A 12,514-nucleotide genomic window follows, 5' to 3' on the forward strand; every position below is an offset into this window, starting at 1 on the left:
TGCTTTAGTGTGTCCCAGAGGAGTTGATCACTTGTCTCTGCATTGTCGTTTTCTTCATAGAATTTTTTTATTTCCATCTTGATTTCTTCATTTATGAAGTAATCATTTAGTAGGAGGTTGTTTAATTTCCACGTTTCTGTGTAGAAATGTGAGTTTCTGTTACGGTTGATTTCTACCCTTATTCCACTGTGATCTGAGACGGTTGATTTCTACCCTTATTCCACTGTGATCTGAGAAGGTACATGGTATGATTTCTATTTTTTTAAATTTCTTCAGGTTTACTTTGTGTCCTAGGATATGGTCAATCTTAGAGAATGTCCCGTGAGCTGATGAGAAGAATGTATATTCAGTGGATTTGGGGTAGAATGTCCTGTAAATGTCAGTCGGACCCAATTGTTCTATAGTTTTGTTTAAGTCCATTATTTCTTTATTAATTTTCTGTTTGGAGGATCTGTCTCGTGCCTCAGTGGGGTTTTGAAATCTCCTGTGATTATAGAGTTGCTGTTAATCAATTTGCTTATATCCAGTAAGGTTTGCCTTATGAAACTGAGTGCACCTAAGTTGGGTGCATATATATTTAAAATTCTTATCTCTTATTGTCGAAGTTTGCCCTTCACCTTTATATAATGACCATCTTTGTCTTTCACTACTCTTTTTGGTTTAAAAATTAAAGCATCTGAAGTTAGAACAGCCATGCCAGCCTTCTTTTGGCTTCTACTTGCTTGGAATACTGATCTCCACCCTTTTTCTTTTAGTCTATCCGCATCCTTGCAGGTTAGATGTGTTTCCTGAAGACAGTATATATTTGGCCTGTATTTTTTTATCCATTCAGCCAGCCTATGTCTCTTGAGTGGAGAGTTTAAGGCATTCACATTTATTGAGAGAACTGATAGGTAAGGTAGATTATTGATTCTGTTGGGTTGGATATTGTTGCTTTGATTTCTTTCTTGAGCCATTGTAATATCTGGCCTTTAATTTTGGGCTTTGGTTGTTTTTATATTCATGAATTTTCATTTTGGTGTTCCATGTGTAACACTGTTTTGAGTATTTCTTGTAGGGTTGGTCTTGTCTAGGTGAATTCTCTGAGACTTTGCTTGTCTGAGAATGTCTTTATTTCTCCTTCATATATGAAGCTTAGTTTTGCAGGGAATAAGATTCTAGGCTGATCATTGTTTTGTTTCAGAAGAGTGAGAATGGGGCCCCAGTCTCTCCTTGCTTGTAAAGTCTCATTAGAGAAGTCTGGTGTTATTCGAATTGACTTTCCCTTGTATGTTACTTGCTTCTTTCATCTTACAGCTCTTAGAAGGGCCTCTTTAGTTGCTATTTTGGTCAGTCTGATGACTGCATGTCGGGACGTCTTCCTGTTTGTATTGAATCTCCCAGGGGTCCTCTAGACTTCTTGAACTTGTATATGGAGATTTTTAGCAAGGCCTGGGAAATTTTCCTCTATTATATCTTCAAATAGCTTGTCCAATCCTTGAGTGTTGTCTTCTTCCCCTTCTGGTAACCCTATGACCCTCACATTAGGTTTCTTCACATAATCCCACATCTCTTGTAGGCTTTGCTCTTTTATCTTGTTTCTCTGCTCTATCTCTGTGATGGTTTTATTTAGTTTGAGGGTGTTATCTTCAATCTCTGAGATTCTTTCTTCTGTTTGATGTACCCTGTTGTTGAGACTTTCCACTGAATTTTGTAGTTCCCTGTATTGATTCTTCATTTCCAGGAGTTCTTCATTTCTTCTCATTTCGATCAGTTGTTGTTTCTTTCCTTTAGGTTTTGGTTTGAGTATTGACACCCCTCATTTAGTTTTTTAGCCAGTAGGTGGTTTCTGTGGGTGAGATTCGACCAAGCCCTGTATAATGATTCAGTAGGTGCCATGAAAAGGGTGTGGAGAATGTCCTCCCTGTCAGTAGTTGGCGGTTTCCTGGAGGAATAGGCTACGCTGTTGTTTTTGTGTCCTGTAGCCACCTCTTGTTCCTGTAGAGAGGCACTCTAGTGCCTCAGGTGGTCGGTGGGGCCGTGGGACTTCCAGGTGTGTTCTTTTCTCCCCCTCAGTGAGGGCTGGTCTAGGAGAGAGTCTGGTTGGAGCTGGGTTGGGTAAGCCTGCCCTCAGGCACCACCAATGTCGTTACCAGAGGTCAAAGTTCTGTTCTCTGCTTCCAGGAAAAGCTGTCAGGAAGGGGCTGGAATGGCCCCGCTCAGTCAGAAAGTCTGCCTGTGGGGTGGGGCTGTCTGAGACTCATAGTGTGGAGTGGGCCTCGCTTTTTTCCACCCTCCCCAACTCTGAAGCTACTCCTGGGCCACTGCCAGCAGGCAAGATCACACGCCACCAGGCCTCTCCTGACTATGATGCGGACGGGGAGGTTCCCTGCGGAGGAATGCAACCTGGGCTGGGTGCACGGCCTCTCTTTGGGAGGAGGGTTGCCCTCTAGGATGCTGATCTGCCCCTGAAGGCACACACACCTCAGTAGGCTGTTCACGTATATCCCTTCTGTGCTCCAGGCCATTTGACACCTCGGTGCACGGGATCTGTTCTGCAGATCTGACTTCTGGGCCCCAGATTTAAACTATATCCCCACCAGGGAAAGGAGTTCCAGTCCCAATTCACCCCCGGGGAGCCCAAATTTGGTCTATGTTTCTCAGCCTCAGCATCTACCCCGTTCTCCTGGGATCACCGGGCCAGCAGCTCCTGGGAGGGCTGGCGGGTAGGGAGCTCACAGTCTGAGTTCCCGTTAGTCAGCTGTAGGGCCCCAAAAGGGAAGGTCCCATTCCCTGGTAGTGCCTATGGCTGGTGGCTATATTGTCTCTCTGGGCAGCCGCAGATTAGGTCAGTGGAGAGGAGAATGAGGCAATGTGGCTCCTGCCGCGCGGCTCGGGTCTGTTCACACAGGTGCCCCGAGGGGTTTGGGAGCCTGGTGCCGCATCCGCTACAGGCTTACCACTCACTGGCGGTGGCTGTCTCTGGGCTGGTGTCTGCAGGTCTCTCCACCCACTGGGGAGCCACCAGCAAGCAGTCCGAGATGCAGGGGAGGGGAAGGTTGACCGATCAACCTACCCTTCATGCTAGTCTCTGGGCTGCTCCCGCGGTCTCAGCTTCCAGTTCTCCTCCGCAACCTCCTCTCGTGGAGTCTCCCATTGTCTTAGGTACCCCTCCTTCCGACCCTTGTCAGCTGTATGCTCATCTTCTTGCTTCTTTCTTCTAATTTCTGTTAGAATCTGTCTTTTCTGCAGAGACACTCTGTCTGTTGGTGTTTCTCGTCCGCCATCTTGATTCTGTCTCGTAAATCATTTTTTAAAAATTATTGTATTTTATTCTTTATTGTGACAGATAAAATTATATGTATTTGCTGCCTACAACACGACTCCCCCCCTTTTGTAATATGTTATTTTGTTTCCAGTAGTTTGAATATTATACACGTGCATGCGTGAGAGAGAGAGAGAGAGAGAGAGAGAGAGAGAGAGAGAGAGAGAGGAGAGAGAGAGAATGTGAGTGATTTATACTGCTTGGAGTATTTTTTTAATCTGATTTTTCAGATGTTTGAATCTGTGATTTTTTTTTTTTTTTTGAGACAGAGTCTCGCTTTGTTGCCCAGGCTAGACTGAGTGCCGTGGTGTCAGCCTAGCTCACAGCAACCTCAAACTCCTGGGCTCAAGCAATCCTCCTGCCTCAGCCTCCCGAGTAGCTGGGACTACAGGCATGCGCCACCGTGCCCGGCTAATTTTTTTTCTAGATATATTAATTGGCCAATTAATTTCTTTCTATTTATAGTATAGACGGGGTCTTGCTCTTGCTCAGGCTAGTTTCGAACTCCTGACTGCGAGGAATCCGCCCGCCTAGCCCTCCCAGAGAGCTAGGATTACAGGCGTTAGCCACCGCGCCTGGCCTGAATCTGTGATTTAATGTCTTTCCTTATTTTGAAAAGTTTTCTAGTCATTATCTCTTTAAATATTCCCCCCTGCCCTGTTATCTTTTTCTCCTCCTTTTGAGATTCTAAATACACATGCATTAGACCATTTGATATGGTCCCACAGAGTCTTTGATACTGTGTTTTTAGCATCTGTTGTTTCTCTTCATATGTTAGTGTGGGCTCCTTGATGGAGTGTGCAGGCGCTGGTGGTGGCAGGATGGCAGTTAACTCTCCCAGCCCCAGACAATGCGTGTGGGTGCTGGTGGTGGCAGTCTGCAAGGGAGCCTAAGCCCAGGTGCCCCGGTAGCGTGTGTGAGTGACAGCTGCAGTGAGCAGGAGCTTGTACAGCAGGCTCGGATGGTGGTGGTGGTTGTGGTGGTTAGGGTCAGCCTGTCTTCAGGCCCTGGGACAATACCCAGGAAGGCCAGTCCCCAGGCCCTTTGAAGGTGAGGGCAGGTGTGTGGTGGCCAGGTTTGCTGTCAGCAGCAGCAGCAGCCCCAGGCAGGTGGCTCTCTGCCTCTGGAAAGTGCACACTTTGGCTCCCTTTGCAGCCTCTGTGGTGCAGTGCACTGCCCCTTCCCCAGGACGATGGGACACTGTGTGGCCAGAGTGTTGGGGGCCAGGCTGCACTGCTAGGTCCAGAAAAGGGGAGACTCTACAGCCCTCTGGGTGGATGTGGGGGGTGTCAGCGGAGCCCCAGGGATGAAGGGGCTGTTGGGCCTCAGAGCAGGACGTCGTGTTGTGGGGGTTGGGCTACCAGAAGGGTGCTGAGCTACAGCTGTTTGGGTCTCAGGGAGTGTACAGGATCCAGTGTGAACTCCCTTGCTGGGACAGCGCTGTCACATGGACACCAGGCAGCTCCCGAAACCAGTTTCAAGGCCTTTGAGGGCTGAGGGACTCCTGTGTGGCTGAGGCTGCAGGGAGTCCGCAGTGGGAGTGTGGACCACTGGGCATCTCTCACTTGCCTTTCCTCCCATCCCTGCATCCGTCCTGGCTGGGCTGGCTGCTGGCTTCTCTCAGAGGTTCCCTGTCGCTTCCCTGATGAACCCCAGGGTTCCCTCTTAGGTGCTCTTTTGGATGCGTAGTTATCTATCTACTCATAGTTTTGGTCTTTGTGGGGGAGGTCAGTGCCAGGGGCCTTTATTCAGCCACCTTGAAGCTCCCCCAACAATGGAAAAATGAAATTCATTTCGATGGCTTTAGTATACTTGTCCTAGCTGCTTCTCTTCTAGGCAGGTGCTTACCCCAAGGAATACATAACATACAGTGCAAAAACATATTAAAGGGTCATTTGGTGATGTGATGTCCCGAGTAGCTCTGAAGAGAATTGGCACTTCTATTAAAGCAGAGGTGGTTGGAGTTTGTAGAAGTCTCTGAGAGTTTGAGTCCAACGTTTTGGACTTTCTGAGAGTTTGAGTGGCCCAGAGCGGCACAACTTTACCTTCCTTGTTGGCCAGATCAGGCGAATCAGAGTTAATGAAATGAAGTTAATATCCTTTTAAATGTCTTGATTCTATACTCTTTCAATGGCCAGGGTGAGGCCTCTATAACATTCCATAAAAAAAATTCTATAGATGACAGTGCTTTTACACAAAGCAGCTAAAACTGAACAAAATGATGACGTGTGGAGCACACACTGGGGGCTGTGGTGGGCAGAATAATGCCTGCTCCCCTCCATAGCAGTTCATACTCTGATCCCAGGAACTTGCGACTATATCACCGTACGTGGCCGGGGGAATGGAGACCACAGGTGGAGCTAAGGCTGCAGTCAGCTGACCTTCAAACAGAGAGATTACCTTGGATTATCCAGATGGGCCCAATGCAATCAAGAGAGTCCTAAGAAAATGAAAGAGGAGGCAGATGAATTCAGAGTGATGGGCCATGAGAAGGACCTAACCCACCCTTGCTGGAATAAAGGTGGAGAAAGGGAATCACAGAGCCTCAGAAGGGAGCTCAGCCCGGCCGACTGCTTGATTCTGGCCCCCAGAGGTCCCCATCAAACTTCTAACCTACAAAACTGACAGATAATAAACTGTTTTTGTTTTAAGCCACCACGTTTGTGTTAATTTGATACAGTAGCCATAGGAAGGCAATACAGTGGTTCATAAGACAGAAAAAAATGCTGATGGTCATGCCCAGTGAAAGTCGGGAACTAGAGAAATTCCCTGCATCTCTGCCAGGAATACATGGACAGATCCAGAGCACAGCCTTTGAAGAGGCTGCAGAAGTGGCTCATGCCTGTAATCCAAGCACTTTGGGAGGCCAAGTCAGGAGGACTGTTTGAGGCCAGGAATTCCAGACCAGCCTGGCAACACAGGTGAGGCTCAGTCTCTACAAAACATTAAAAAAACTTAGCTGGGCATGATGGTGAGTGCCTGTAGTCCCAGCTACTTGGGAGGCTGAGGCAGGAGGGAGGATGGTTGAAGTTCAGGAGTTCAAGGCTGCAGTGATCTGTGACCATGACACTGCACTCCAGCCTGGGTGACAGAGGGAGATCCTGTCTCAAAAAAACAAAATAGGTATACTAAAAGTTCCCCCACCGTCCCCCAGGTCATGTTCAACCAGGAGGGCATCCAGACCAGATAGAAGGATGGATTTTGCAGAGAACCAAATAGTCATCAAGTGATCGTACATACAATATGAATTTTTAAAATAAGTTTTGTGTTTGTTAGCTTTGCTTTATTCTTTATGGAGGACTCAGTAAGAATCCCTGTAGAAAGAAAAGGACAGACAAAGAGAAAGGGAGAATATAAAACATCCAAATGAACAAAAGGCTGTAGCTTTATTTCTGGGTGGGTGTAGTATTCTCAATGACTGGTTGGTTCCCCAGGGGCAGGCAGCAATGTTGGTTATTTAAACATCTCCCAACGTGGATTTCTGTTTCGATGCAAAATTCCTGGCAGGAGCCGTTTGGACGCTCACAAATCTCCTTGAATTTGCCTCTGGCTGCACACAGAAAAGGGTCATTGCACCATCTGTTAGTCTCCCTGAATTTTCATTGAATTCCATGGAGGTGGGATACAGCGTCTCGAAACAGTCTTGTGTGGATGTGTTTTGGTTGCATTGGTTATTTTATTTCTTAAATGAACACTTAGTAATCTGCTGTTACACAAAAATTTGAATCTTTTGGCGTTCTTGAAGAATCTGACAATATTGGGTGCACCTAAGTAACAAAAGGCCGGAGCTGAGAATCCCTCCCCTTGTTTAAATTACAGGGCGTGTACACTCCGGCTTTTTTTTTTTTTTTGAGACAGTCTCACTCTGTTTCCCAGGCTAGAGTACCGTGGCATCAGCCTAGCTCACAGCAACCTCAAACTCCTGGGCTCCTGCCTCAGCCTCCCAAGTAGCTGGGACTACAGGCATGTGCCACCATGCCTGGCTAATTTTTTCTATATAGTTTTAGTTGGCCAATTAATTTCTTTCTATTTTTTTAGAAAAAAAATTGAGCCTCCTTGAGCCCAGGAGTTTGAGGTTGTTGTGAGCTAGGCTGATGCCACAGCACTCTACTCAGGCCAACAGATTGAGACTCTGTCTAAAAAAAAAACAAAAAAAAACATTGAGTAGTATTTGATTTATGTCCTAAGATCGCACCGCTTTAAGGATGGGCCATAGTTCCCAAAGTGGTTGAATTCTGAGCAGACTACATATGTGATAAAGTGTACCATTTCAGTGACTACTTCTGTAGCTCTTTGCTGACAACAAGAGAGGTATCCAAACCCGCGATTCTAATTTTTTCTATTCTGGAACACAGAGACTGATTCAACAGCTTCAAATCAATACATGGCATTTATGACATACTCAGTAAATGCCTATTGAATTGAATTGGACTGAAATCCAAATGCATTAGGTTGAATTTAACTCTTCAGTTGTTACGAATGAATTAGTTAATGGATGTGAAGATCAAAATATGCAACACCATATTTTTACCTAAAATATGAATTGGGAAGTAATTTTAAGAGGAGTATTTTTTTTTAAATCAATGATCATTCTAAGTGTTGAGCACTTGGAAGAAACCAGCTGAAATCTGAGATTTTGATCCTTAAGCTTTATATGAATATCTCTTCCTTTTATCTGTAACTACTTAAGTACTATATATATAGGGCCCATTTATCACAGGCTAAAATTGGCCTTTTGCAGCCAGAAGAGTCATGTGAGATTAGCATGCTATAGAGGGTGAACCGTTGCCATGTCTTGCACTATGTGGCAAATCACTCTTTTTTTTTTAGACAGAGTCTCACTCTGTTGCCTGGCCCAGAGTGCCGTGGCATCAGCCTAGCTTACAGTAACCTCAAACTCCTGGGCTCAAGCGATCCTCTTGCCTCCTGAGTAGCTGGGACTACAGACATGCACCACCATGCCTGGCTAATTTCTACTATATATTTTTATTTGGCCAATTAATTTCTATTTATAGTAGAGATGGGGTCTTGCTCTTGCTCAGGCTGTTAAATTTCCAAATCGCAAAGGAGCTTTGCAAAAATATGGTGTTCTGTTGCTCGTTGATAAGAATTCAAGTCACCTTATGGGCATTTTAGGTTTATGAGTGCTTTTGTTTTTAATTTGTTCTTTGCTAGTGAACCTTGTATGTTGCATATTGTGGGCATACTGTCATTGCCAGCTATTTGCTTTAGAAACAAATGTGAGCATTACAATAAACATAACAGATTATTTTGCTTAGTCACTTACCTTAAAGATGAAGAAATCAGACCAAGGGAAAGGAAGAAACTTGCCCATGATCACCTAGTGATGTACTGAGGAAGGTGGAAGAGACACTTAAGCTAAAGCTTGGGCATCCTAAACCACATTCTATTTCCCCTTCTTCCTTCTTCTCTGTATCCTCCTCTCTGACCCCAGACTTTCAAAAAAAATTGCAGTCCTGCTGCAAATGTCCACCTAAGGACACCGAAGAGGACCCCACCTTCCTTCCATGCAGACTGCTGTCTTTAGCAGAGTCCTGTATTTTCTTCTCTAGTCTTGTTGCATTCCATTTTGGCTCTATTTTGCTTGGGTGAATATGAAAACAAACAAAATGAATTAGGTTTTCTAAATTTGGAAGTTTTAAAGCTTGATTGAAAGCATTGAATTTCTGGGGATATGGATACAAGACATATTTAAATATATTTTTTGCTTCTGGTTGGAATACATCACGTTTCATTTTCATTTATTTTTTGATAAATTTAGTTTTTAAAATCAAACCCATATGTTTAGCAAGGGTGACTACTTAATAAGTACGAATCAGATGGGGATTTAGGAATCAGAAGGATAATTATTTTCTAAGTTGAAGTCACCAGTTTTGTGTGCTACTCAGTTAATATAACTGGATTTGGCATCACCTTTAGCCAGTCTTTTGGGATTTGTACAAAGGAAGCAGCAGGACAGAACCCTAGGGTGGGATGTGCAGGGAAAGCCAGGAAGGAAAGACAAAGCCTTAACTCTGGTACTGAGCCCACTCTTGAGGGAGGCACTTCACTTTTTAGGGCCTTAATTTTTTCCTCTGTACAGCAAGAATAAGGAACTAGATCATCTTCAAGGCCTTTTAGAGTCTTGTCACTGACTGATTTCATAGTGTCTGCAGTTCTCATAGCTTCTCTGCTAATTGTAAAGAGGCTAACTGCTTTTGTGTTTTGTTAAAAATACTTCTGCATTTGTTTAAAAATTACTCAATCTTGAAGTCAGGAAGACTGACTCCCAGTTTGTTCTTTTTATTTAAGATTGCTTTGGCTAGACAAGGTTTTTTCTGGTTCCATACGAAGTGAAGAATTATTTTTTTCTAGATCTGTAAAGAATGCTGATGGTATTTTGATGGGCACCTAACCCCAGTAAGAATGGCCTATATCAAGAAATCCCAAAACAACAAATGCTGGCAAGGATGCAGAGAGACAAGAACACTATTACACTGCTGGTGGGACTGCAAATTAGTGAAACCTTTGTGGAAAAGAATTTGGAGATACCTCAAACAGCTAGAAATAGAAATACCATTCGACCCTGCAATAGCATTGTTGGGCACCTACCCTAAAGAGCATAAGACATTCTATTATAAAGACATCTGCACCCGAATGTTCATGGTAGCACAATTCACTATTGCACGGTCATGGAAACAACCCAAGTGCCCGTCAATTCACGAGTGGATAATTAAAATGTGGTATATGCTCACAATGGAATATTACTCAATCCTAAGAAATGACTGTGAGCTAGCACTGTTTATGCTATCCTGGATTAAGCTTAAGCCAGTTATCCAAAGTGAGGTGACACAAGACATGGAAAATGGGCCCCACATCTACTCGCCATCAAATTGGTACTGACTAAAACTATGGTTTTCAAATGGTGGCAGTGCTCACCAGGGATTCGGCGGCGGTGGGGAGGACCCAATCTTAGGGATGTGGCGAGCATTTTAGAGGGGAAGGGCATAACTCTAACCCTTCTTAGGGAGAGGCAAGGATATACTATGTAACCAAAAAGTAAAAAAACAAAAACAAAAACAAGCAAACAAAAAAGGAAAAAAAACCACTTTTTATCGGGTGGTGGGCAGGTGGGAGGAGGAGGAGGAAAGGGGTGTATGCTTACATGGCGTGTGTGGTGCACACCACTTCGGGATAGGACACATGGGGGGAGCGAGGGGGGCAGGGGCAATGTTTGTAACCCCAGCAATATCTCTACCTCCATAACATGATGAAATAAAAGGAAAAAAAATAAAAATTACTCAATCTTCTCTTCACAAAAATGAAAGCATTTTTAAGGTAGTTTATAAAATGTTGAATGAGTCTCTTACATATCAGCTCTTCACACTCTGATGGAGTAGCTTAGCCCATCCATGGGGGTGTAGGTCCTGACCAGCCTGTCCTTCCTCCCCAAACCCATGTGGGATGTGGGATGGAGGACATATGTCACACACATGCAAAGACACAACACACACACACACAGAGAAACACACAGTATTACCAAGGGAAAGGTGCAGAGGGAATCCTGGGACGGACAGCTTGAAGACTATCAATATTCACTGTTGCCATGATTTTCCTTCCACAACCTGACATACAGTCAGGATCCCCAACGCTTTGCCTTAGGATTTCAAGCCTTGTGTTACTTGTGGTTTGGCTTTCTTTTGGTCATATGTTATTTCTCTAATAACTCTAATTAATAAAACCTCTTTCCAACCTATATCAATGCTATAATTTAGGAGCTTGTTAACTTTTCCCTGGACTATACAGCAGTCAAAGCGACCAACCTATGGCTTTTTGGGAGTCAAAGGTCCTGCATTTTTGTTCTTTGCTTGTTTCCTTGTAAGACCACGTACAGTGGATGCTTAACAAATATCTAAAAAAGTGAACTAGTTTGCTACTTCTGTTCTCTCCCCAATTCAACCTCTTCCTTTTACTTCTTCCAGATTAGTTTTCCTGAAGTAAAATGGGCATTGTCTCACAAACCGCCCCTCACCTCTCAATCCTGAGGGTCTAGCTTCCCATTAACACTGTGTAGCCCTTCAAAAGTTGCTATCACAGATTAAGACAGGATGGTCTGGATTCACCAAGAATATGCATGCCTCTCATTATGTTTTCTGTTGTAAATTTTGGGTAATGTCTTTTTTCAAACAACATAAAGTACAGCAATTGACAGTTCCTGAAAATACAAAAGAATTGTCCACCTTCTCACATATCTGTAACCACTTTCTGACTCCTTCACAACCCTCAAGGTCCTGAATTCTAGGAGAAGATAAGAAGATATTCCACATGATTCAAGGCAATAAATTGTTCATTATTTTTTGGATCTACATATTCAGGAGTTTCAGGCAATGTCCAGATCTATTTTGGATATCTGGTCACTTCTATGGGTAAAAGAAAAGTGTCCTACACACACTACCCCAAAGCATGTCTGTGCAAGGTGCATTACACCTGTGACTCACACATGCATCCTGGATGCAGAATATACTCTGTTGTAGGTTCATCTCTGGTTCTTCTGTTTAAGTTCTACATTAGAAAACTAGACATTGAAAAGGAAGAGGGAAAGCCTGGAACTGGGATGGAGCCTTAAGGGACAGTCAATCCCAAAGTACCATGAATATTATGAGGCAATGGATTGGAGATTTCTTAGAGTACAGTAATCTTCTCAAGGAGACCTAGGGACCCCTAGTCCCTTCTGCCTGAGACCACTATGGCTTTGGAGTAGCTCTTACAGCAGTGAATTAGGATAAATCACTTTTGATGAAAGAAGTAAAGAAGTTTTTAAGACAAATGTTTGTAGAATAATACCCTATTCTTTTGTTGTCAAGATCTAGAAACTGCTAGCAAACCTGCCTAACTAAATTCACATTTAGTGATGGAGTAAAGAGGGTTTCAACTACTTGAAACAAACTTGCTTCCATTTCATCTAACAGAGTTGCTGTGGAGAACTAATGAATCAGGTGGCTGCAGGAATCTCAGCCAAGGGGTCTTCCAGATTCCCTACAAAACCCCCTTTTCGGTCATAGGTGATGGTCATTTTGCTTTACATATTGGATCCCTGTAAGGTCTCAGGCACTCTACTCTCACCAAGGCTTCTGCAAAGTGTATTTTGTTACCTGGTAGAACTTGGCTCATACAGAAGAGAATGGTAAAGAGGGGGACAGGAATCCTCAT

General features: G+C 44.0%; 1 protein-coding gene across 1 annotated transcript; it reads right to left on the reverse strand.

The window, feature by feature from the left end:
* Window positions 1-6,690: 6,690 nt before the first annotated feature.
* Window positions 6,691-12,514, reverse strand: DEFB108B (defensin beta 108B). The gene is made up of 2 exons (XM_020282803.1): window positions 12,457-12,514; window positions 6,691-6,854 (listed from the first exon to the last, which is right to left on the reverse strand). Exons 1-2 carry the CDS (start codon window positions 12,512-12,514, stop codon window positions 6,691-6,693), a joined length of 222 nt encoding a protein of 73 aa, XP_020138392.1.

The sequence above is a fragment of the Microcebus murinus genome, chromosome 24 (genome assembly GCF_040939455.1).
Source record: "Microcebus murinus isolate Inina chromosome 24, M.murinus_Inina_mat1.0, whole genome shotgun sequence".
Taxonomy (NCBI): domain Eukaryota; kingdom Metazoa; phylum Chordata; class Mammalia; order Primates; family Cheirogaleidae; genus Microcebus; species Microcebus murinus.

Bases quoted from the DNA above. Each gene is read 5' to 3' on its own strand.
- DEFB108B (XM_020282803.1), bottom strand. From the start codon at position 12,514: ATGAGGATTCCTGTCCCCCTCTTTACCATTCTCTTCTGTATGAGCCAA. The intron at 6,855-12,456 runs GTAACAAAATAC...TTCTGTGTGCAG, and splicing joins TATGAGCCAAGTTCTACCAG to CCAGAGGCAAATTCAAGGAG.